Below are 26,900 nucleotides of genomic sequence, written 5' to 3'. Positions count from 1 at the left end.
TAGTTTTAATTCTTACGCCTGAGGAAGAGGGTAGTTCTAATTTTATGAAAAGTGTAGAGATATGGGCAGCACCAAAATGTGTTTTACGGCCCTGAATAAGTGGGGCGTTAGAGAAACACTTAATCTGGCTTGTGTGGCCAATTATGACACTGAATACACTTTATCTGATTCGTGTAGCCAATCACAACACAGGATATATATATACTTCATCTAACTCGTGAAGCCAATCAGAACACAGGATATGCTTTATCCAACACGTGTGGCTAATCGTTTTATTTTCGTTTTCGTGGCATGGAGAAAATTATGGAAGGTTGCTATTTATGGGCATTTCTTTTACAACAGCTCCTGACATTTGCCCCCCCGGATGGATGCGTTGGAATAACGCGTGTTACTACTTTGCAAATGATTCTGTCTCAAGCCGGGTCGCATGGGAAGACGCTCGACAGGCATGTCAGAGAATCCGTGGAGGAGACCTTGCCAGTATTCACAGTGCTGCGGAGAACGACTTTATAACACGCCATGTCTCAGGGTAAGAGCGGTCCAACTCCCTTGCTGAATTCTCACCAAATATGAAGAAGTCAAAAAAATTTATTTTTGGAAGGGGGGTGGGTAAATGTGTCCTTGCAAGGGAGTGTACCGCTGGATATTGCGTAAAAGGCTGTTGCGGCATTTTAGCAATCACTAGGAAAAGGGCAACTTAGTTTCACTGTGTGCAACGCTTACTGCTTAAACCGGAAAGCGTTGCGAGACACATTAATCTTATTCTTGTGCGAAAGAATGGGCCTAAGAAGAAAACAAACATGCGCACAAATGTTTATTGTTGTCAGATGGTTTCTTTGTGTTCAATTGACTATTAAGTGAGTTTTATTCCATTTTTACTTAAAAATATTGTTGATCTCATTGCGTTGAATTCTATATTAATTAATCGTAAACCTATCTCCCAACTCAACCAACATTTGAGTTTGTTTTGAAAATCGTGCATGGAGAAAAGTCATGCACTGTCGCATTGAATGATTCCGGATGATATGATTTGTTGGTTATGACCTGACTCAGTTCGTGCGTTCCATCGTACAACTCTCAGTGCAAGCGCAATTATTCAGCTGTATTTTATCATTAATAAAATAATAGTCTTTATGATTATTTTTTAATTATTCTTATCATCAATTTTATTATGTAGTATTTGTTGGATTGGACTTAATGACCTCAGAGCAGAAGGCAATTTCCAATGGTCGGATGGATCATCATTTGTTTACAAAAACTATAGCAACAACGAACCAAATGATATCCATGGCCAAGAAGACTGTATAGAAATAAATTGGTGGTCAAATGGTTGGAATGACTTAAATTGCGGTAGGACCCTGTGTTACGTCTGCAAGCAAACCAAGAGTAAGTTACCCACAGTATGCCAGCTGATATGTAAAACCTATCACCATTTAGGCTGATACATTATTTTGTTTTTCACTCTCCGTAGTCACTGTAATGAGAAGTCAATTGTTCGTGTCAAATTTCAAGCATGTACGAACCTCACCGCAAGCCCTTATTTAAAACTTAACCCTTTACACCCTAAGATCAGAATGCATATTCTCCATACTGTTCTCTACAAATTTCCTAAGGTGCTGATAGGGAGAATTTATTTAAAAGTCAAGAGCCTCTTATTTGGTGATCATTTCCTTTATTCCCGTCCCGTGACTATGATATTTGTTTCAGGGGTGATATTCTAGGGAGAAATTAGCTGCTAGTCAATGTTAGGCTTAAAAGGATTTAAGTGCTATTGAGAACAATTTTAGCTTTGACGTTTGATTCCATAAACGAATATTCAAGGCAACGTCACTGATCACAAGATAATCTGTTTTATAACTAGGCTTCCTAATATCTTAAACTTGGGTTGATTATGCTGGGTCTGTAGTGTATTTTGGGAAAACAATTTCGTGAGCTTGTATTACTCGCAAGCATATACTATCCTTTCACGGAGTTAATTGGTTCGGAAAAATTAAGAAACATATTTCTAATATTGCTTTTTTGCAATAAAATTTGGCAATAAAATTTGGCAACAAAATTTGGCAATTAAAATTTGGCAAAAAATAAAAGCTACAGATATTCCTGATATTTACAGAGTCGCCGGTACATGTATGGTCTCTGACCACGTTCTTGGTCCCCTAGTCAACTCTCGCGCTGTGTTTTTACTTTCACTTGCCTTTCGCTACCGGGTACGTGACACCTTAATTCTTTTACTTCACTTTTTCTCCGACTTTCCAACCCGTCAAGACTTCCGCTTTCAAGCTGCAAACCTTGCGACGTCGTGTATATTTCATTTGTTAGCCCATTTAATTTTGAGAAGAATTTTCTAAAATCGAAAGAGTTACGAGCCGATGACTCGAATTTCAAAGTGTGCAATGTTGTACCTAAAATTCATTTCGAAATACTATTTTTTTTCCGTTAGTTTGCGGGAAATTAGAATTTGTTTCGGTGGCGCTTTGAAAAGTGTTCAAGGATAACTGGGTTTCAAAACTTGTCATTTAATTCCATATGCTTGTTATTCCGGCCCCTTCATAGTTGCCTCGGAGCATTGCTTCGCTAGAGATACTCATTGATAGTAACAGATGACGATCACAATACAGCCCGTCTGAATCAAAATATTCCATAATTTGTTTTTGTCAGAAAGTGACGGCTGATCAAAAGAGAAATTCTGCACTGGCTATGTACTAAACGATATTTTTATGATGTGATTCACAGACGCCATCATACCAAAATCAAATGTGAACTCTTGGGCTTTAGAACCAAGTAAGTATTATCGACATTAGTTAGAGACACTAAACCTTTTGTTATCAATATTGTTAATATGTTTGTGTTTGTAAACAAGAGCCAGAATGCTTAGTTGCTACTTTTGGTTTTCAATTGTCGGAATATCTTAGATGAAAGAGGTATTGTACATAAAAGTTTTCCGATCATCTCAGATTTAGCTGATTCAGGAATGAACACCAAATTTTAAGGAGTTTAATCTTCCAAGAAGGTTTCTTCGCAAATGTATTAATATTCAAGCGGTAAAAGACATTTTCTGTGTTAACCTAGCCAAAAAGGAAGTTGGAAAGCAGGAAGCTGACGTCGCAACATGCTCTAGTCTAAACACACTATCGACCAATGAGAGCGCGCGTACCGTCTTAAATATTTTACGGTGTTGAATACTCCCTAGAACAATGTTTAATGAAGTGAGGAAGAAAATTGTTTAACTATGATTATCCAGGTGGTTAACACAGAAAAAACGCGTTTGAAGTTTCAACTTATTAGACTTCTACTGGCCACCAACTTGCAACACATTAAAGAAAATGGACACGAAGTCTGACGCCTAGATTACTTGGTCAATCAACCAAGTGCGCGCGCTTTAAGTTCAAAGAAAGAACAAAAAAGAGAAAAATGCGCTGTATCAAGAAACAAATTGTAGCTTATTCAATCCAAAGAGCAAAACATCATTATTTACCTTAATGTTACTGTGGTCTTGAGAAATCATATTTGTGTCTGAGCAGTTTACATATACAATAAAAGTTATTAGTTAGAAAAAAGTAAAAACGCTGTAAAGCTGTTTTGAGAGAACAGCAAGCCTTAATAATTTAGGTGCGCTCGACGGCTGTAAAAAAAAACAACAACAACGAACAAACAAACAAACAACTGTGAAGTTCGTTTTCGATATACGCGCGAAGCGTGAAATTGTGTGCAGTTACGATGCGAAATGCGGTACTTCAAGACTTCAAGGCCCCGATCCAACTTTGAACTTTTCATCCTTTGAAATTTACCTCCTTACTGAGTTCATAAGTAGAAAGATGCTTGAGTCGATGAAGCTGAACATTAATTTTGGTTGACCCAAGAATTTTGTGCGAGTGGCACACACGAAATTCTGACTGTAGAGCAACTTCTATTCAAACGAAGTTTTTTTTATGAGCCAAACATAATGCATGAAAGATTACTTCGCGTCCCATAATTCTCTTCTCTTACTGTATAGCATCAGTTTGACGTATTAAGTTTAACAATATATTATTCTGCAGAACTTTCTCTTTTAGCTCCATTCAAATAGGTATTTCAGTTTGGTACATGAGAGGTTTGAGACGGGCCAAGGTGATTGTTTTTTCTTTGTTATTTATAAGCCCTTGGACGATGTGAGGATGGCTGGGTAAACTATGAAAAGAGCTGTTACCGCAGCGTGTCAGATCCTCTTCTTTCTTGGCAGAAAGCAAGGGATGTTTGTCGAGAAGGAAATAACACCAGTATGCATGGAGACCTTGTTACAGTCGATAATCAGTAAGTATTATATATTTAATCATAACCATTACAATTTCCTCAAACGTGATTGGTGCATTAGCTGCTTTAATTTTCATTAAACATTCTGTAGAGCTGTAATCGAACAGTGTAATCGGACAGTTGACTGTAATCGGATAGTGTATTGGACAGTTGAAGTAGTCAATCATTCTAAGTCCTCTCAGCCAAATCCACCAATCACAGAATAAAACAAAATAACCATAGCAACAGCCACTTATCCTAAAAAAAAATTGAGGAATTTCCAAAATGGAGAAATTTCTTTATTTAGACATTGTCTCTACCGAAGATATTTGACCTAAACGTATTTGTTGTCTTCGGAAATTGAAACGGTTATGATTAATGGGTAACAGGACTTCTTGTCATCCAATTCTGTCTGTATTCATACTCGTGATTGACAAATTACAGAGCAAATTGGACTCCACTCAGTCCTTTTACTTAGTCTTAGTACCATTATTAATCTTACAAGTTACGCGTTTATATCACAGCTCTAGTGTGAGCCTTACGGTTGTTTATTTTAGCTCGTCTCCTTCCTCTTTTATGTCGAAAACTTACTGGTAACGCAGTGTTTTGTTTTGTTTCGAGATGAGGTGTGCTCGAGGCTTATCGGGTAATGTTCTTATGATAAGCTGTCACTTTTGTACAATCTTTGCTGAAAGTAGAATATAACTCTAATTACTGGAATCGGTTTACTGTCACGTCGCCCTGAAGTCCTAATTGGCACCCACAGATATTGTAATTGTCTAACGGGAAAAATTGCATCCTTACCCTCTTGTCCAGAGGTGACTTTGTACCTGGCTGATAATCAATCAGTTTTCAATGAAGTCTACAAATCCTCAGCCTCTACGTTCGCTATGAATGATCAACTAAAAAGGTCCGAAGTAAAAAAACGAAGGAATGGTAAGGGGCTAGCTTTTTTGGTTCAGTTGGGTTGCGGTCAGCTGAGTGTGTTGCTAATAGAAAACGGTCATATGTAAATTTCCTTCTGAGTTGAAAATAAACCTTTTCAAGGTACTTCTTTGTTTATGTTTTTATGATTGCGGCGTCGTTGAAGGAAGTTTTGCGCGGGCTAAAATGCCCTTGAGTGATTTTTCCTTCTTGTGAGTGGCTGGTTAAAGATATGTGCAGTCTAGGCTGGTGTTGAATGATGTGCCAGTGTTTCGTGAGAACCTTTTTTAGATTCGGTGTGGCCGGGTTGTGAGTGGTAACAAACGGTGAAAGTTCTTTCGCCTTCTTTGTTTTGTTACAAAGGGTCTTTGTTCTGTCGGAGAACTGATCTTCAGTTTGGATTTTATGAACGAGCGTCGTTGGATAGCCTCTGTTACAGAGTCTTTGCTGGAGATCTCGTTTATTTTTTATCAAAATTCTCCTTTATTGAGTTGGTCATTAAAAGACTTAATGCCTCTCCTTTGATAAAACCCTTTTTCGTATTAAAGGGGTGGCAGGATGAGAAGTGTGTATCTTGAAGTGTTTCAGTGGGTTTAAAATGGGTTTGTGAATCGAGAATTTTAAGAGTTGAAAGACGTGGTCCTTTGAATATCTCTGTGTCGAGAAAAACAGCGTGTTCGGGTGACATTTCACAAGTAAACTTGATTGTGGGGTGGAACAAGTTGGCGAAGTCTACAAAAATAGAAATTTCCTCCATTGGGATGTTCCACAGGGAGAATATGTCATCGATTAACCTTTTCCAAACGAATGATTTAAGTAGACTAGCAGCTAACAGTCGTTTTTAAAGGTCCGCCATGAAAATAACGGAAAAAGCGACTGCCATTTTAGTTCCCATAGCGATCCCGTGAGGTTGTACGAAGTGTTCAGACATTCTTTGTTTCCTTTTATGATGAAAAAAAAAAAAGAATAGAAATGTCAGGTAATCAAAGAATTGGCATTTGATAAGAAATGGTTCTAAACCACCTTGATTCATGTTGCTTTCTCCGAGGCTGCCATGCTTTTTGGTTTGTTTTTAAACTTTCAGGCATTTTCAAAGATGTGATCGGCGATAAAATAATTGCATTTGCCCTTAAGAACGTGCTCGTTTCAACTAATGTTCAATCAATCATTAACCCCGCTTTTCGCACACTCTTTTGCACGGGCATGACCAGACTATGAAGTAACGTGGACGGCAAACTACAGTTAACAATTGTAAGACTAAGTTTATTTACCGAAGCTAAAACAAACTAAAAGAGGTTTGACTTTTCATTTTCCAGGCAAGAACAGGCTTTCTTGAATACTGTCGTTCGAGAAAACAGCACTAAGTTTTGGATTGGCTTTAATGACTTGATCTCGGAGGGCACATTCTTCTGGACAGATAACAGTCCTATCAGATACACCAACTGGAATGTCAATGAACTTTCAAAAAATAACTCGTCCATGGATTGCGTACTCATGAATCCTCATAAAGATGAAGGAAGATGGAGGACTGCCTCGTGTAGTCAGAGATACGGGTTCATCTGTGAGGCAGGTTTGTGAAGAAAAAATTGATTTTATGAACTGGCCATAAAGTACACAACCATCGAGGAAAAATGTTCACACAAAATAAGTTAATTTAAAGATGTCAAATTAACGTAGGGAAAGAGGGTGAGAATTTGAACCCAACATCTCCGATGACGAGTCGGATGTTGTATCTTCAAGCTTTGAAAAAAAATTGGTGTGATAGGCCTTGTGCAACGTTGGGGTCATAGGTGACAGATGTCGTAGGTTCTACTACGATCAGCCTCTGTAAGTGCGTCCTGTAGGCAAAGGAGGTACGTATGGTATGTTACATTAGAGCACTTTTTGATTGGGTGTCATGTAATTAAAACCAAAGCAATCTCAAAAGCCGAACTGGCATAAGAAGAAACATATCACGGGGAGGCATATTATGCGAACTTGAAGTAGAAACAAGCAAACTGCATGAAGCGCGGGAAAACGAGGGTGACTAAGTCGAAAATTTGTTTTAGTTCTGAATCTGACTGAGGTGTTTTCTGGACCAATCACATAGCGATGTAAAGCAAAAACAAAGCAATCCCGGGTTATTTTTGCCACTCAATTGAAAATTGCTCTATTCACACGTAATTTATTGTCATGACCACCGTGTTTTCTATAGTAAGGTGAGGAATTTTTAACATTATAAAGCAAGGCTGAAATAAATAACTGTAAGGGAAATTTTCAGACGTGCAGATAACCATATATCTATAATCTCCTTCGCAGCCGTTGTTTGTTCTCGTCACACAACACCCTCTATTCCACGTTGGAGAGAACACCATTGTGTGACGAGACCAAATGATGGTTGCGAAAGAGACTCTGCTTACAGCCGTTCCTCTAACAGAAAGGGAACCACAGTTACTCGCCTCAAAAATATAATCTCACGTAATTTTACTGCGAAAAGCAGACTGAAACTGTCATACCTCCAATATAACCTAACCAAAGACACATTGCGAACTTGTATAAGGGAAGATACACTAAGCAAGAGAAAATGATCATATTTCAAAGAGGGATCCTTGATTGGTTGTTACCTATCTGGACTTTGCCCTCTGTGTGTGAGATACGTGATAAAATACAGGTTGTTTACTGGAATTAACACGCGATTGAGTGAATTCCAGAGTAGCTAAAGCGAATTTCATTCCCAGAAAGAGTCAAAACGCGGGAGAATGCATGGAAAATTCACTATCTGTAGCATAAAGTTTCATGTAAATTTTTTCCAGTGGTGTCGGATAATGCGGTTAGAATACGTGATAAAATGCAGGTTGTCTACAAGGAAATGGCATGTGATGGGGCGAAGTCTAATGTGACAAAATGGAATTTGATTGGTAGAATACATTTCAAGCAAGTGAACAATTGCCTCATGTTCATGTAGTGCAATGATTGGGTATGTCGTAATTGGACTTTGGATGATGTTTTCACAGTACGTGATGGAATTTAAGTTATTTGGCGTGTGCATTGTGAGAAAAGGTGCGGAAAAAACACGTTTTATGAGAAAAAATTATACAATAAAAATAAATGCGAACCTTTCATATTCCGAAAAATTTCGACCTCACTCGAAGAGGCTCTTGAAAGGCACAATCATAAAACTTTTCAAATGAGCCCAAGATTTCTGGTTAATGTCATTCTTTGTGCGCAGCCCCCTGATTCCATGACATCATTTACATGAAAACAATACCCAAACGCTGTGATTGGTGCATGATATGCAAACGCTGTGATATGATTGGTGCGACATACACACCCTTATGCGGCAATCTGATCGGTGCGAGATACATACCCTAATGCGACGATCTGATTGGTGCGAGCAACATACCACTCTACACGCTAACAAAATAACTCAAAAAGAAGGCAAGAAACAATACAAGAATATGAAAAGAAAATGGGTGATTTGTACACAACCTGAATAGGGGATACTTGAAATGACTGTTAACCCCACCTAACCAGCATTAATGGTAGTTTGAATAATATAAGATTATGCTCGAGTGATAAAAGCATTACGATTTAAACAATGGATAACCATAAAAACGACTACCAATGTATAAAAAAATAAGGAAATGTGTGAATTAGGCTACAGATATGCAGAGTTTGTCACCTTATACTCTCTCTCTCTCAGTGTCTGCTCTTTCAATTCCTGATGAAATTTTTTGTCTAGGTAGTATTTTCAAGAAAGATCACTTAATTAATGCCATTTAGCTCACTCGCATATACTGAGGGTTTTTGTTTTTGTTTTTTTTTTATTTCACAGACGCTCTTCCCATTCTTACAACTCTTCCACCTTATGACCGACTGCCGGGTGAGCTTTTTTTATATGTTGTCCATCTAACCCTCCCAACGATGATTTAATGGAAAGTTGAATTTAACCGTTACCGTTGAATTTTTTCTTTTGTTTGTTTGTTTGTTGGTTCGTAACTTCGTAACTTGGCGCGCAAGTTGCTAACTTCGGAACACATCTTGGTAACTTGCAATGGCAACATAATGACTTGCGACTTGCGATTGCACATAAACTTGCATGGCATCACTTGGTGGCTTACAATGATAACATAGCAACTTGCAATGGTAACTTAGTAAATTGCAAAGGTAATTTAGTAACTTGCCATGGTATTTTCGTAACTTGTCATTTGCAATAGCAATTGAGAACTCTGAAATGGGAATTTAGAAATTTGCCATCTTATTTTAATACCTTTTAATGGTATTTTAGTGACTTGTAATAGCAACTTGGCAATTTACAATCGCAATAGAAGTGGCAATTTAGGAATTTCCCATCTTATTTTAGTAAATTGCAATGGACACTTAATAACTTGGAATGGCGATTTAGTAACTTGCAATAGCAATTTGATAACTTGCCATGGTATTCCAGTACCTTACAATAGCAACTGAGCCATTTGTAGTGGCAATTTAGTACTTTGCAAAGGCAATTTAAGAATTTGTCTTTGTACTGTATCTTGCTATGGCTATTTAGTAAATTGCATTAGCAATTTAGTAACTTGTCGTAGTATTTTAGCAATTTACATTAGCAACTAAGCAATTTGCAGTGGCAATATATTACTTTGCTGAGGCAGTTTAAGAATTTGCCTTTGTATTCTTGTACCTTGTAATTTATAATGGCTATTTAGTAAATTGCATTTATCAGCAATTTAGTGACTTGCCATAGTATTTTAGCAACTTACACCAGCAACTAAGCAATATGCAGTGGGAGTATAGTACGTTGTAATGGCAATTTAAACATTTGTCTTCTTATTTCAGTAACTTCCAATAGAAACTTAATAACTTCTAATGGCAGTCTAATACCTTGACGTGGTATTCTTATAACTTGCAGGCGCAGCTCAGTAACTTGCGAAGACCCTTGATTAAGCAATTTGCTCTGGCGACTTTTTGACTTGCAATGGCAATTTTGTTACATCCAGTGGCAATTCACTAACTTGTCAAAGCAAACGATTGCAAATCAATCACGTCATGCGGGGCGTGGCGGAAATTTTAGTTTATCGCTACACTTGCGTTTAAGATGCTCGTAAGTAAGTCAGATGACCAGACAATTTAGTTCCTTGACGGGGCGCGCAACCGCTTGTCAAAAATGACAAGGACTCTGCGAACGACATTGGCAACCTTCAGGACAATTTGTAGGAACTACTTATCTTTAAACCTCATCTTCTAACATTAAGTTGGTTTTTTTTCTTTTTCAGTATGGCTGTTTTGGTTGAGTCGTAACCTATACTCAGCCACACATTAATGGCGCGTTATGAAACGCAACACAGTAATTTTGCAGTTTCTTTTAAAAATGCTTTTCAGCCCGCGAATGTCGCAAACGGGTTACCGGGTCAGGTTCATTGTTGGAGATTTCTTAAACATTTCCATCCATGGTAAAGCAATTGCGCATGGTCACTGCATTTTCTAAGATATCCGTGGCGACAATTGAAAATGGAGATAAAAAGGAACAAATTTTGATGAAAAGTAAATAATGTGGATTCATGTATATTCTATTGAAATGTTGATATACGGCTAAAAAGTTGCGTTATACAAAAAATCTAAAATAGAAAGAAAAAAGATTTGTTGGCTATAATCACAGGAAATCCTTTGTCAAATGAGAAGGTTAAGACTTTGCCAGAGAATCTCCTAAGAATACTTTTCGAGGATCAAACAGGCTGAGCATAACAATAACAGCAAGAATTCATCCTTTCCTGGTAGAAGCCATCACAAAATTTATACAAATTTACAATTTATAGGCAGTCATCGATTCCATTGGTGCTTGTGACATTAATAGGTTTGTATGCACATTGTCTTTTTTTCCTGTAATAAAGCTGTCGCGATGTTTTAGAACGGTGTTTCTGTTATGCAACGTGATTCCATACCAAAACTGCTGTTTGCGTTAGGTGCAAGGCGGCTGGGAGAGATTTTGTATTCAGAATGGCCAAGGATTTGTGAGAAATGAGTGTTTTTACACGAGGAAATAGAAAGACTGAAGTATAATTTTAAGAGAAATCCCAGAGAAAGAAGGTTTATTTCGAGATGTCAGGGTTCCAGCTTAGAGAAAGACAACAATTCAGAGCCTTGATTTCACTCATAAATCATACATACACAACCCTTGCTTAAGTGGCCTTCTCCCGGGAGGCTAAGATTCAATCATATTTAATTTTTGACTTAGAAAACATATTTCGTTTGGCTCTGATTATAGCATCCATATGCGTCCATTCCGAGGTTAAATACCACATTTTTGTCATTCGTCAGACAATAACGTAGACAAGATTTTTCTCCGCTTATATGTAGGTTGGATGGACTTTGTCATTGTTGTCTGGTGATGGAGAATTTCATTAACACCCCCATTACTCTTGGGTTAATTATTTCCATACCCCCACCCTCACTGCACCTCGCCTAACTCGTGAACTTAGTCATATTCATCAGGTACATTATCTAAGAAGTTGTGCGATTTTTCACCGTGAACCCGTGATATTTGTGTTCTATTCCCAGGTCCTCAATCCTCCGCGTTGGGAAATTGAAGAGGAGAATTAGATAATAAGGTAATTAAATATGGAGAAGGAAAGGGTTGAATGGTGCATGGACTGTCACAGTGACATCTCTTTACGAATTCTAACTTTAGTGAGATATGATTAGTTTCGTTACTCATTCTTGGTTAGCTTACGCAATCGATCTGCCATTTTTCCCAAAAGATTGCGGGAAAAACTACGCTTAGGCAAAGTACAGGAGACTTTTAGAGAACACCGATGGCGACGATAACGAGAAGGTGGCAAAATATAAGATTTACTGAACCTGAAAAATCGCTTAGCGTGCGTTTGAAAACTTTTTATAAATTGCTCTGAGAAATGCGCGCGCTGTGATTGGTCAGAACGAGTAATATTTCCATGACGCACGCGTCTACGTCACACGAGTGCACTGTTGAAATATAATGCACGCAGCCTACGTCATCGGTATGAGCGCGCGCACCTCACGATACATTTTATGAAAAAAATAAAAAAAACTTGTTCCTCGAGCATTGTTGAGTTATAAAAGCACTTGGGAATTTTTAAGAACACTCGAGAAGTACGAGAAGCACGAGCCGAAGGTGAGTGCCTCTCTGCACTTCTCTCGTGTTCCTGAAATTCCCGCCTGCTTATAGAACTCAAAACGCACTCGGCGCATTTTTTATTTCTCTATTAAATATCTTGGTCGTCCTCTACAAATCAACATTATGAAATCTCCAAAATTTTGCGCAGTCTGAGAGTGGGAACCCCTTGGGCAAATTATCCACGTTTCTGCTTCGAACTCTACGCTCTATTCTCATGTTTTGCTGAAAGAAAAGATCTGGCGCCGTTTAAGACAGCGAACACCGCAACAGTTTATATACTCATGCTTGAAGTTCAATTACAAATGAACACATCACAGAACGGTACTATCTAGTTGTCTATATCGAGATTGACGTGGGTCTTCTTGATATATTTGCTACTGAAGGTCTTAGTCTAAGGTATGTCGTGTTGATTTTAAGTCTCTGATGAAGTTCACGACCCTTGTGTCAAATCCTCTTTAGCATATGATAAAATTAATTTTTTTCTAAGATAAGCTTGATCAGTAAGTATTGATAAGGCCGATAAGATCAGAGATTATTATGCAGGGGTACATTCAACGAGAAACCCCAACAACGCAAATACTGATCCTTGTGATATTTAGATGACGATTCATTGGGCGCGCCTTTAGAGGTCTGAGTTTAAAATTTCAAGGTCTTTCCAGTCACAAATCACTGTCAAGGCTCTGATGTGCATGCTTGCTTACAAGATGTTTTACATGTAAGCTTCAAGGAAGACACGTTGAAAAACATATGAAAACATCAGGTATCAGCGACAACATTTTCGCATGCTTTTGAAATGATTTTCACGTGCCTTTCACTTGCACATAAAACTATAGGTGTGAAAATCGTATTTAGACTTCGTCTAGATTTTACCATTACAAGAGCCTGAGTACGTGCAAATATGCATCTAGGTTTTTTTAAGACTTCTGCCTTGTATTGTTGTCTATCATGCGGGGAGCTTTTCTTTGTGTGAAAAAAAAAAACCTTTCATTTTTTTCTCGTGACTCTGGCGAACCCTTCTCGTTATCAAACGGAAGTTGTGAGATGATCCTCTTTCGAAATAACAGTCAAGGTGAAATTATAAGGGTTTGTATGGGAATATTTATGACCGCTCTAAAGAATAAAAAAATAGGTCAAATGCTGAATGAAAATACCTCACCTTACTTCCACAGTACATTGCCTGTTATTTGACCGCTTACTCCGTTGAAGGGAATCCATTTTAGCGAGTTATACATTTCGAGGTTTTCTACGCACATAAGAAAAGCTTTTCTTATATGTATGTATGATTGTGTGTGTGATCTAGCAATGACTTATAAACAGCAGGTAGGCAAATAGAATTTGCTTTTTTTGTAACCTTGCTCCAAATTCTGCGACCTCAGTTTGTTGGTTATCTAAAATATTTGACAGTCAATTATCTCTTTTTCGTTAACGGACCCAAAACGGGATTATTTAAATTTTTATGAACTTTTGTGGCCTTTACGGTTCGTGGGCAAGACTGCTTGAGAAATGACGCAAGTTTTTTTTGTATGAAAAGGAACACAAATGCATTGGGAGCAGCTCTGAATACCTTTATGAAAGAAACTGATACTTCAGGAATCATCATTCGCAGCCAAACACCTTGAGAACGTCAAGTCACCAACCGTGTTTACAGCGAACTTTTTCTATGCGCATTACAGGTAAGCAGAGTTTCACTAAAAACTACAAACTTGAAAACAATTTTTCTGACAATAATTAACCAATGCTTAACCAATTGAAAATACTCCATACTAGAAAAAGCTGAGACGGACTAACTGAAAAATACTACATCAAACTACGCTGGCACTACACGAAACCATGCTGAAGAACTTAAGCTACGTACAGCATCCCACACCAAAATTCACGAAACTACACTAAACTACATCAAACCATACTTGACTTCATCAAGCTACACCGATCTACACCAACTTACTCCACACTACGCCAGCTTACACCAAGCCGTACACCAAACTACACCAACTCACACCAAACCACACCAAACTACACCAACTTACATCAAACTTCACCAGACTACACCAAACTACACCAATGACCACACCAGAATACACCAAACTACAATAAACACACCAAACTACACTTAACTACATCAACTGACACCAGACTAAACCAGACTACACCAAATTACACTAAACAGCACAAAGTTATACAATCTGTGAAAACCTGCAACCGGACTACCATCTGAACTACAGTGTGCTAGATTAAAGCTCACCCAATGCTATGCAACTTCACTGATTCCACCAACTACACGAACTGAAGCTAAAAGTACGCGAAAATACACCTAACTCCACCAGTTGCTAAATCATCAACCAAACTCAAATATGGTCAATTCATTTCAACCACAATTAAAATAAACGTAAAAACTATATAAACTCTTCATGGTAAGGACACGAGACAGAACTTTACATTTCAACAGGCTGTCATGTATATTCTCCTCTCAGTGGAAAAGAAATTGAAAGGAAAAACTTAAAATCACTTTACGGATGGTCTTATACTTAGTAGCTGAGAATTATGTTAAGCGGTACACTTTCATCATCAAAATTTCAATAGTCAATCAGTTGTTACCTTGGAGAAAGGTTTCATTATGAAAAGCACTTGAAATTTGTGCTTTTCAACAATAACTGTGGAAACAATGTCTTGATATCCTAAAGTGCGCTTTTCAGCATCCACTGGCATATTTTCATCTGACAGGGAAATGAATCATGTCTTATACAGAATTTGTGTTACACTTTGAATCGTATTCCGCCAGCACAATAACAACTTCAATCTCAAGAATCTATTTTTTCCTTTAGTTCCGCGGCATTTTGATCTCGAATCATTAAGCTCTTTAATTCCCAAATCTCATGAAATACTAATTGAAAGAAATATGACTCGTTTGCAGTAAAATTTGGTGATTAAAAGCAGTGTCAAAGTAAGGCGAACTCGTCATGTTCAACCTTGATAACACGGAAACATAACACAAGGTACGTGCAATTTCTTTTGGGAAAGAGAAAAGAACAAGGATAATTTGGTTACAACTGGATAAATATGCTTCTCATTGATCGCCGAACCAGTGTGCTAGTAGATTATGGTTTGAAACTTAACCACGATGCAGATTGTTACTACTGTGTTATTGGCCTCTTGTTTTCTATTATCAAATATGTTTCTGATATGGTTGAAAATATTTGGAGCTTAACTTTCAGTGTGCATCTGCGGCCACACTAAAGGGTAGCAGATTCCAAGCCCGATTTTTTTCAGTTTTCATTTTTATTGTATAATTAAGAAAATTGAAGACCGAAATCTTTGCGAAATTTGCCTCCAAAATTTCGAAATAACTGCTATCTTTGCATTAGCATTGCATCAGTTCTTTCCTAATTCAGATTTTGAATGTCGATGAAAGGAGGAGAGGAATCAGTCGGTTTCATTTTGATTAAGGGCACTGCTACTAAGTTATATTAAACGAATTCTGAACAGGACGAGGATAGTCATTTCCTTAAGAGTACTTTTTATAAAGTAAAACGTCTAATCTGAGGGCTAAGAAATATAGACTTAATAATATATTTTTGTTCCGAGAATTCGTCGAGATGCAAAATGTGACATGAACTGACAGATTGACTTCCGTTGTGTCCTTTAGAGCTCAGAAATCAAATTTCAGATATACAAGATAGAATTTCTTGATTTATAAGATAAAAGTTGTCTTTTCGTTTAACGCTGACTCTAAGATATATCCCAAGTAACCTTGCTTTATGAAATGGGGTGCATTCGGTTGCAAGGTTGCAGAAAAAACGTTTAGGAACAGCCATAATATATGGGGTGTGTAAAACTGCTCTTATATGAAAAAGCAATAACTTTTAATGATGTAACATGCTGGTCTGAGCCTTATACGAGTTTTTTAGGTTTTTTCTTATCTTGGATCGATATCATTTCTCTATAATTACTATATGTTCCAAGCTGAAAAAACCATGAGTCATAGACTCGTCCTAAACATAGCATCACTAAAAGCTTTCTCGGCAACAAGATTTGACTGCAACTTGGTACCCTGGCCTGGAAACAAAACCTATTACAAGCACTGGGCAATGGTCCTTGAAAAGCCTGGCTGTTATAAAGGAAACGATCGAATGATTTTTCTTAGTCCTACCGTTTAAGCAATACTTTAATCAGAATTTTAACACTTGTTACCATGAAATTTCCATTTAATAGTTCTGCTTTTCAAATCCTTCATGGGAACGTGGGAAGCACCATCAAGCAAGATCTATACGTTTAATCTAAACATTATATGCTTGACTGAAAGATGTACGCTATTGGAAATGAGTCACTTTGTTTTTTACAATGATACATTATCATTTGCGTAATGTTTGCTTGAGGCAAGACCATACTGTTGTTGATATAACCAGGGATCAGTCAGGGCTGGTATCAAAAACAGTTTCGCTTTCGAACTTCTGGCCAAAGCGCAGAGTTTCTTGTTGTTCCTTTAGTATACTTTTCTGATAATAACAGGTAAGCAAACAGAATGTTTTATTTTATGTATAACGAGCCGTATAGCATCCGCGCTGACAATTGTTTAGGTTTCCAGTATCTTCCATGTTACTGAGTATTTGTTTTCTTTTCAGTCTCACTTGGACTCACGCAGACACCATGATACTCACTTCGCACTTGTTCAAAGCGTTGATAGTTTGTGTTCCGTTCGTTCTTGTTATTCGCGATGCAAGGAATGTCTTTGGATCAGGTGAGTGTGAACCTACTTATAAAACATTTTCAACTGCAATACCATGTTGTGAAAATCTTTCTATGAAGGAAAAATTTAAGTTTAGATTGATTAATGTTGGCATGCATGGCGTAAGAACACTCCGCTTACGCAGACCGACATTTAGAACTGGATCGTATGTGAGTTGGATTTGCTTTTAGTTTCCGTCGCTTTCACGAGGGTTTTCACTCCCTCTATAATATTCTACCTTCCAATTGTCAATTCGATGGAGAGAAAGTAGACGAAGAAGCACTTCTGGGATTTGCTTTTCTAGTTAATCCAACTTAATTTGAATTCTTATGCCTGAGGAAGAGGGTTGATCTAATTTAAAAAATGGTAGAGATATGGGCAGCACCAAAATGTGTTTTATGTCCTGAAAAGGCAGTGCGTCAAAGAAACACTTTATCTGACTCGTGTAGCCAATCATAACACTGAATACAATTTATCTGATTCGTGTAGCCAATCATAACTCAGGATACACTTTATCTAACTCGTGAAGCCAATCAGAACACAGGATATGCTTTATCCAACACGTGTGGCTAACCGTTTTATTTTCGTTTTCGTGGCGGGGAGAAAATTACGGAAGGTTGTTATTTATGGGCATTTCTTTTACAACAGCTCCTGACATTTGCCCCCCTGGATGGATGCATTGGAATAACACGTGTTACTACTTTGCTTTATTTTGAATCAAGCCGGGTCGCATGGCAAGACGCTCGACAGGCATGTCAGAGAATCCGTGGAGGAGACCTTGTCAGCATTCACAGTGCTGCAGAGAACGACTGTATAGAACGCCATATCTCAGGGTAAGCGCGGTCTAATATCCCTACTAAATTCTTACCAAATATAAAGAAGTCGAAAAACATAATTTTTGAAATGAGGGGTGGTAACATGTGTTCCTGCAAGGTAGTGTAACGCTTAATATTGCGTAAAGAACTGTTGCAGCATTTTTTGCAATCATTGGGAAAAGGGAAACTTAGTTGCACTGTGTGCAACACTTACTTCTTTAACCGGAAAACGTTGCGAGACATATTAATCTTATATTTCTGCGAAAGAATGGACGCATGGAGAAAACAAACATGTGCACAAAAGTTTATCGCTGTCAGATGGTTTCTTTGCGTTCAATTGACTATTAATTTAGTTTAATTCCATTTTTACTCTCATTGCGTTGAAACTTACATTATTAAAGCGTGAATCTAACTCCCAACACAACCAATATTTGAGTTTTTTTCAAAATCGTGCATGGAGAAAAGTTGTGCACTGTCTCACAGAATGATTCTGAAAATATGACTTACTGGTTATGACCTGACTCAGTTCGTGCGTTGTATCGTACAACTCTCTGCACTTATTTCACCTGTCGTTTATCATTAATAAGATAATAGTCATTATGATTATTTTTATAACTATTCTTATCATAATTATGTAGTCCTTGTTGGATTGGACTTAATGACCTCAGGACAGAAGGCAATTTCCAATGGTCGGATGGGTCATCATCTGTTTACAAAAGCTATAGCAACAACGAACCAAATGATTTCCATGGCCAAGAGGACTGTGTGGAAATAAGGCCGTGGTTAGCAGGTAGTTGGAATTACTTAAATTGCAGTATCAACCTTTGCTACGTCTGCAAGCAGACCAAGAAGTTACCCACAGTATGCCAGCTGATATGTAAAACTTATCACATTTTTGGCTGATACATTATTTTGTTTTTCACTCTCCTTTGTCACTGTAATGAGAAGTCTATTGTTCGGAAAACAACGGTAATTTAGCGAGCCTGCAAATACTTGAAAGCATTCTATCCTTTCACGAAGTTATTTGATTCGGAAAAACAAAGAAACATATTTCTAATTTTACTTTTTTGCAGAAGCAATTAAAATTTGGTGAAATAAAAACAACGGATATTCATCATATTTACAAAGTCGCCGGTATATGTATGGTCTCTGACCACGTTCTCGGTCCCCTTGTCAACTCTCGCACTATACTTTTACTTTTCACTTGCCTTTCGCTGCCGGTTACGTGACCACCCTACTTACACAATCTAAATGGCTAACACCTATATAATCTAAATTTAGATCATTCGGTTCAAGTCGTCTCAAATGATCATCTAAGTCTTCCCAGTAGCTCATTAAATATGCATAAACATTTCGACCAATCAACTCCCTTCACTTCGGATTCGTAGGGGGGAAACCTTTACCGATTGGAATAGTTACGAACTCGCTAGCTTTTCTTGGTTTGGAAGTTCAGGTATTATCGGCTTTGTCGTGCACTTTTGGCGCTTCTTCGTTACTATGACCGACAAGGATACAAGTAGAGCTCGCAAAAGAACATACAATAAAATAAGCGATGTACAAAGGTCAAAACTACAAGAATATTATGACGGCGGCATGAAAACATGCGGTTCTGATAATACGGAAAAAATTGGAGTGGCAGCCGAGGAAACTGGGCTGACTATTGATCAAGTAAAGGTAAGATATTTTTTTAGTTGGACTGAAACACTACCAAGTTTCATGTATGTGGAATACCCCGCCACTTAATTGCATCTCGTTGAATAATAATAGCGATCATTATGGTGAGTGCTTCTTTCTTCAAGGCTCACCGACATATGTAAATGATGTAGCGGTATATTGTCCTATAGAATTAATTCCCTTACTCTGAGTGCTGCATAAACGAATCTTTTTAAAGGATTGATTCTTAAACAGAATTTCATCCGTCATATACCGAGGTCAAGGAAGTTAACTGTACGATTGTACTATTCATAATGAGGCCTTGTGGTAATTATTTCCCTCGTTAATTAAAGTAGGCTTACTTTTTTTTTGGAAAATAATTGCTTTATGCAGTTTTATGCTCGAAAATACGCTTGCAGTGTGCAGTATAATCAATGATCAAGAATATGCCGGTAAAAGAAGATATGTGTTTACTCATCCGTTATTATAAATTTAAGAATATATATTGTGTTACCATTACAAATATTGAGAGCTAACCGCAAGCAACCTTAGTTAAAAGTGGGCTAACCCGAGTGCTCTGTAGGCCAACAGAAGAGCTAGTTAGGCCAACCTGAGTACTCTGAGGCTAACCAGAGTACAAGTTTGGCTAATTGGAGCTGAAAAGTAGGCTAACCAAAGTGTTAATAATAGGTAACCCATAGCTAACGATCGAATCCTGGTTCGAAGTTTAGGTATCCTCAATCTAGAGCTGTTGAATGTTATAATCACATCATCCATTCGACATACATGTACATACCAAGAAGATCTACCTTTATTGATTTGTTGCCAGCCAATCATTCTGTACTGGGTTGAAAATTTGCTCTGTATACAAGCTCAGAGTTTCTGTGAGTTCCCTGTGAGTTTCTGTGGGTTCCCTGTGTTGCTTGTCTGAATTTAAAAACCTACGGTTATTATTATTTTGTCTTTATTTCTCCACCTTGTTGTTGTTGTCAGAATTTTGGTGAACAAGATCTTAATTTTTTCATACTTTCATATATATGCCACAGCTACTTTTTGGACCATGTCCCTTGTAGGAATTTACCCTGGCTGGGCCTCTGTAGGGCCAGCCAGTGAAAGAGAGCAAAAAGGGAAGGGTTTCTATTGTAGCTTAAGGCATTTTGAAATACTTTATTTTAATGTGGTACATTTATGTAGAAATGGATTGGAAATGCCAGACAAAAGGAGAAGATAAATTCTGGAGTACAAGCAGCTCCAAAGCCAATTAAGATCCCAACTGGTTCACGTGGCTCACACTCCTACAACATGTTCTGATCAGAGTATTTCAAGTCAGGTGAGAACCCTGATAATGTTTTCAAACACTAAGGACAGATTATTTACATGCATTATAACTATTATAGACCATGGCTAAAATATAGGGTAACATTAGAGGTGTCCTGGGGCATGGGTGTGCAAATCCCCCCCCCCCCCAGTTTAAAAAATTTTCAAAGTCCAAAGGTGCCCATACGCCTATGGGTATCATTAATAAACCTCTACTAGTCTATTATTTCTAAGAAATGAATATTGTGGTTTTCTCTGCTAACTGTGCCTGCTGGACTTTTATTTTATTTTGGTACCAGGATACCAGATTTAAATCAATAATGGACAGTGGCCTTGTTAAACTGTGTCTAAACCCCAGGGGGGTACTTGCAGGGGTGGGGGTCTGACAGATAAGATAAGATAAGATAAGATAAGATAACTTTATTTATACACGGTATTTCCATCAGTTGTTAATTATCTATAAAGGTATATCTATCTTCCTAACTATAATAAAATCTAATAATAACAATTCAAATAAAAGAAACAAATAAAAAATCTGCTTTTTATGGAGGCCGTGTCTAAAATTTACTTAAAATTAAGATATTACTTTAAACTGTGGCGACTTAATTTAGATTTGAAATCGGTCAGTGAAGACGCTTGTCTTAGGTCTAAGGGTAAGTCGTTCCACAAGTGAGCTCCGCTATACAAAAAACTTCTCTTAAGATAATCAGTTCGAGGTTGTGGAAGAACTAATTTGTTTTCCGTATTCCTTAAACGATAAGCACTTATATTGTCACGATATACAAATCTTGATCTCAGATAATCTGGTGTCATACCATGTAAAGTTTTATACATTAAGATAGATTTTTGTTCCAATCTTTGATAGTAGAGTCTTTGCCACTCTAGTGCCCGGAACAAATCATCTAAATTACTATCATAGCTCGCAGACATTAGGATGCGAGCTGCCCGATTTTGAAGCCTTTGCAGTTTTTCAGAAAGGCCCTTGTTACAGTTTCCCCACACTACATTACAATAATCAAAATGTGGTTGAACAAGGCTATTATAAACTTTAATTAGAACATTAAATGGAGTGAGGTGCCGAATTCGTTTAATTGCACCAATGGCACAAGCTATCTTCTTAGAGATGTTTTCAATATGACACTCCCAGTTGATATTTTGATCGACATAAACTCCAAGGGACTTGGCGGAGGTTACTTGTTCTATTGCGACTTCGTTTATAGTAAGAGAAGGACTTTCCGTAAATTGTAATAACTTCTGCCTTGATGCAATAAGCATAAACTCAGTTTTTGTCATATTTAGGGTAAGCTTGTTAGCATTCAGCCATTCGTACACATTACTCAGGTCGTAATTAAGGCAATAATTTATATGATCAAAGTCAGTACTAGCAAGCGTCAGGCTGGTATCATCTGCGTACATTCTGGGTTCCGAATATGTCAGACAATGTGGTAAGTCATTAATATATATTAAAAACAGAAGGGGTCCCAAAATTGTTCCCTGGGGAACACCACATCTTAGATATTTCGGAGTTGACTTACAAGAATTTACATGGCAAATCTGTGTTCGATGATCTAAATAAGAAGCAAACCATTGATGACTGGTCCAACAAATCCCATAGTATTGCAATTTTCGTAGCAAAATATCGTGATCTACTGTATCAAATGCCTTTTTGAGGTCTAAAAACACTACGGCATTAACAAGACCATGGTCTATATCCATTGCCCAACTATCTGTAGCTTCGATAAGTGCTGTGAGCGTGGAATGCAAAGACCGAAAACCAGATTGATGACACGAGAGAAAGTTGTTGTTAGTTAAATAACAATAAAGCTGATCGTAAATTATCCGTTCAAAGACTTTGGCCACAACTGGAATTATTGATATTGGTCGATAGTTAGTCGGATCAGAGCGCTTCCCAGTATTTTTATACAATGGAGTGACTCTGGCAGATTTCCACTCATCGGGAAAGATGCCAGTCATTATGGATTGATTGAATAGATGAGTAAGAGATTCCGCTAGAACATCAGGACATTCCCTTAGAAGTTTTGCTGAGATATTATCTAATCCAGTTGCCTTTGACTTGCAAAGCTTTGATAGTAGTGCAAAGACATGTGTTGGTGTTGTTTTTTCAAAAACAAAATTTTCATCAGTTTCAATAAGAAATTCTTCGAAGGATTTATCAACTTCTGCCACGTCTCTACTAATGCCTGGCCCAATTTCTGTGAAAAAGGAGTTTAGCATTTCTGCTATATCCGTTTGATCTCCAGAATTTACCCCATTATATTCCATCTCATTAATAACAGTTTTAGTGGACTTTCGTGAGGTCAGTTCATTGATTGTTTTCCATGTTTTCCTTTGATCTCCACAACAATTGTTGAAGGCATTTTCATAATAAGCTTTTTTTGCACTATTAATTTCCCCGTTAACTTGATTTTTAACTATTCGAAATTGGTCCCAAATAACTGGATCCTTTGTCTTAATAGCCTTTCTTTTGAGGCGGTCTCTGAAATTCATCCGCTTTTTCAGAATAGCGGTTATCCATGAACTCTATATTGAGACCCAAAAGGGTTTTCATCCTCAGCTACTTTTAACCTTTGACACCATAATAGAGTTGTTGATTAATTTATTTTCATTTTTAGTTGATGCAATATCTTTGATTGCCGAGGAAACTGAAAATCATGCAGTGACATTGTAATAATCAAACCAATTGAATTGATATTCAGTGGAAATGAAAGCTTTAATTTTTTTTTGCTAGATGAGTGCAAGAAATTGTCCTTGGCTCAAAAGAATGAAGAAGCTGCCAAGAAATGGCGTGACGTGACATCTGCAGAAAAAGATGCGTTCAAAGGAAAAGCAGAAAGTTTGAAGGCCCCTGATGTTTCAGAGCTTAGTGAGGCTCAAAAATCTAAATTGATATCAGTTCACAGAAAAAATCTTCTAAATGAGGTAAAGGTTTCAATCACTTTATGAAATAATCTCCAGCCAAGCTCAATTCCAATTAGGTAGCATAAACCATGCAAATTCAGAATAACTTATAACTTTATTAAAAGTGGATGAGTAATTTCTAATTATCGTACTCTGTGGGAATTAATGCAACATGCAGATGTTTGTGTCCTTTTGAGTAATCCTCGTGCCACATTTACTTTTTCATCTGCTTCAGATCATGTTTCTAGAAGACTTGGGCTGTGAATCTTCTCTGATTTTTCAAGACACTTCAGGCCAAGTGTACAACTTTGGATCAAGTGCAGGTTTCTCTTTCTTATGCCTGAATCCTGACATCAACATCAAATTCCGAGACCACTTTGGTATATATTATTACTTTGAATTAGTAATATTATAAACATTGAAAGTGTTCTATTGATTTGTTGGCATGCAACTGTATTAGCAGATGTTTATATAGCTTATACTATAAAGTGTGTCATCCAATTGACGAGATTATTCATGATTGTAAATAAGGTGAATACATCATCAAAATAGACCTGAAACTACATAGTACCTCTGTATTTATTTATTTAGCTTGCACCAATGAGAGGTACACATACAAAGATGTACAACAGCTATTCAATTCCAAATACAGTAAGTTTAAGAATATACATATTATTCACTATAGTACAGATGTTAACATGTAATTGTTGTCATCATCATCGTCATCATCATCATCATCATCATCATCATTATTATTAGCTATGATAATAACAACAAAGCTGATGATGTCTATAACAAAATCCTCAAACCTGATTGGTTCTGAACAGCGAATATTTGATCCTTAATCTGAATACTGTAATAAGAAAACTGTCCAATTTGGCCTGTGTGATATTACAGCTGCTTTTAACTAGACAGGTCAAATCTGACAATTGTGCAGCCAATAAAAATCCAGTAGAAAATGCCACTAGCTAATGAAATTGAATTACTTCTTCTTACCTTGTGTCTCACATTTTGGCAAAGAAAGTGTCATATGGGACATGTGGAAATGGTCAATAAGACTTACTGTCATACATTTCAGGGGTAATCAGGCTCATTACTTGCCCAATTACTTCCTGAATTGTACTCCACTCAGTGCTATTATCATTACCAATCAATGTTTCTCTTTCTCTTGCACAATAGGCGAAGCAATAAAGAAACCAGGCAGCAGGGTGCCGTATCTACGTGGGGATTTTACAGTAGAAAATCTCCCAGATGGCATTTTCTTTAAGAAACCCTTCCACTATGGCACTAAACAACTCCAGGCCATAATGGAGAAAAAAAGCGAAATTAAATTCGTGATTACCAGTAATGCAAATGTAAACTTGCAAAGCAACAGGGATTTTATTCCCTCTCCAACTCAGCCTGAAACAGTAGTCACTCTTCTGTCCAGGATAGTGGACAGACAATGTGCAGAAAGGGTAGTTAGACTGTCTGACAAGATTAAAGAACAAGATGTGGAGGTTGTGGAGTTGAGACTTGACCAGGAAGAGAGACTAAGATTAAATGAATATAGTTTTTATTTTGAAGATGATGCATGGCTTGCTGTTGGTGCTAATATTCAACACTCCACAGAAGCACAAGGGCTTATTGTCCCAGTGTTTACTGAGTCAGAAGATGAGAAATTCTGGCTTTTCTACACTATCCAGAATCCATCAAAACTAGTCAAAGCTTCATTTACTCACAAGATAAAAGGGTATTGGCTTGACTTACAAGGCCAATCCAACTACAAATTACTGAACAATCATCAGGATTATGTTACTATTGCCAACTTGATCAAAAATGGACCCTATGGACCATTATATTTTTTGCAGGGGATGGAAATTTCAGATGACCAGTATTTTAATATACCTGAAGTATTTAACAATGCAATATTTGCTGCCTTAAGAAGTAGCACATTTATTTAAAATTTAACAATATGTACTTTTCAATTTAATATACCTTTTCTAAGAACCTATTGGAAAGCCAATTTTATTGCCAGCTGACATACAGAGAATCCTAAATTGTAGTTCTTAAATTGTTACTATTATTAAACTATAGATAATGATTAGCCTAGAAGTTTGTTTGCTAATTTGTTGATCATTTTCAGTGGTCCAAGTGGTGTGTCTAAAAATGAATACAAAATCCAGTATAAAGCACTTTTATTACCTATTACAATAGGCTACATGCATGTCATACTTTCTAACAAAGACCACTTGTAGAAGCTTGATTGTACAAAGAAAACCAGAAACATTACATTTTGCCATTTTTGTGTACTAATGATAAGTAATTTTCAGAATATTTGCCAATATTGTGTACTTTTGGTAGGTGGTAATCAAAGCGTCGTCCAACCCAGGTACATCCCTGTAGTGGACAACATCTAATGGGCCTCTTGGTTTTGCTGAAAATATAGGAAAAATGCAATGTGTCAAAATGAGCATGAATTGAAAAAAGTCAAGAATGCTGTGTACAGTAGAGAAAACACTCATCTATGTAACTACAATGAACACAATCCTCCAAAAAACAGAACTGAACAATAAGAAATGTAATAAATTACCTATTTTCCTGATTTCCTTTGGCCTTTCCCTGATTCTTTTCACTCTAGCTCCTCAACTTCACTCTTACTCAGCTTATGTGCATGTTTCAAATGGTTGGAAAGATTATTGTATTCTTTCTGGCAAATCTGGAAATAAAATTATAGAAAAATAGATATGTGAATATTTCATTTTGGATCATCATGACTGCTTAGCTTGTTTTTGCAAAATGACAGCTAGTTGAGATCATCATTAGATAGGCCAAGCATCAGCATATGACCCGCAAATATCTCTCTACAAAGAATGATCTATTCATATGTAACATTGTTTTGTGCGAATAACATTCCAGATGCCCATACACAGCTGTGCTCATAAATATTCCAGCAATGCTGCAGATTGTTTCCCAGAGTTTTCAGAGTCATTTGACCCACCCTTATCAGAAAAGAATAGAACATCTAACCAGTATATGCAGAAGAAGAACATTTTTTTCAGTTATTTTAATACCCTGGTGAGTTTTTTAGCCTGGGTTTCCAACATGAAATTTCCCACATGCACTGTAGTCTAGCCTATACTCCACCAACTGCGCCAACTGTACTGGATGGTGG

At 37.2% G+C, this 26,900-nt stretch overlaps 2 protein-coding genes across 7 annotated transcripts in view; both read left to right on the top strand.

The window, feature by feature from the left end:
• LOC113684947 (uncharacterized) overlaps positions 1-26,900 on the top strand; it is a 59,039-nt gene that overhangs the window by 764 nt on the left and 31,375 nt on the right. For both annotated transcript variants that reach the window (XM_089196411.1, XM_089196412.1), the window contains exons 3-6: positions 343-529; positions 1,178-1,386; positions 2,734-2,781; positions 4,137-4,290. In XM_089196411.1, the coding sequence (XP_089052537.1) occupies positions 343-529; positions 1,178-1,386; positions 2,734-2,781; positions 4,137-4,290 (598 nt within the window). The remainder of the gene's footprint in view (positions 1-342; positions 530-1,177; positions 1,387-2,733; positions 2,782-4,136; positions 4,291-26,900) is intronic.
• Positions 6,882-26,900, top strand: part of LOC149050357 (low affinity immunoglobulin epsilon Fc receptor-like) — a 35,843-nt gene continuing 15,824 nt past the window's right edge. The window contains exons 1-10 of one of the 5 annotated variants that reach the window (XM_089196428.1): positions 6,882-11,774; positions 13,851-13,992; positions 16,939-17,054; positions 17,765-17,875; positions 18,496-19,531; positions 20,705-20,840; positions 23,577-23,767; positions 23,982-24,126; positions 24,338-24,397; positions 24,926-25,829. In XM_089196428.1, the coding sequence (XP_089052554.1) occupies positions 23,985-24,126; positions 24,338-24,397; positions 24,926-25,689 (966 nt within the window). In that variant the 5' untranslated portion in view covers positions 6,882-11,774; positions 13,851-13,992; positions 16,939-17,054; ... (3 more) ...; positions 23,577-23,767; positions 23,982-23,984 and the 3' untranslated portion in view covers positions 25,690-25,829. Of the gene's footprint in view, positions 11,775-13,850; positions 13,993-15,230; positions 15,313-16,938; positions 17,055-17,690; positions 17,876-18,495; positions 19,532-20,704; positions 20,841-23,576; positions 23,768-23,981; positions 24,127-24,337; positions 24,398-24,925; positions 25,830-26,900 lie in introns of those variants that run through there. The other 4 variants (XR_016183657.1, XM_089196429.1, XM_089196431.1 and 1 more) reach the window with 4 other exon arrangements.

This window comes from Pocillopora damicornis, chromosome 2 (genome assembly GCF_964200805.1).
Source record: "Pocillopora damicornis chromosome 2, jaPocDami1.2, whole genome shotgun sequence".
In the NCBI taxonomy this organism is placed as follows: Eukaryota; Metazoa; Cnidaria; class Anthozoa; order Scleractinia; family Pocilloporidae; genus Pocillopora; species Pocillopora damicornis.
Note: the sequence above shows the minus strand (reverse complement) of the source record. Positions and strands in the feature narration are given on the sequence as shown.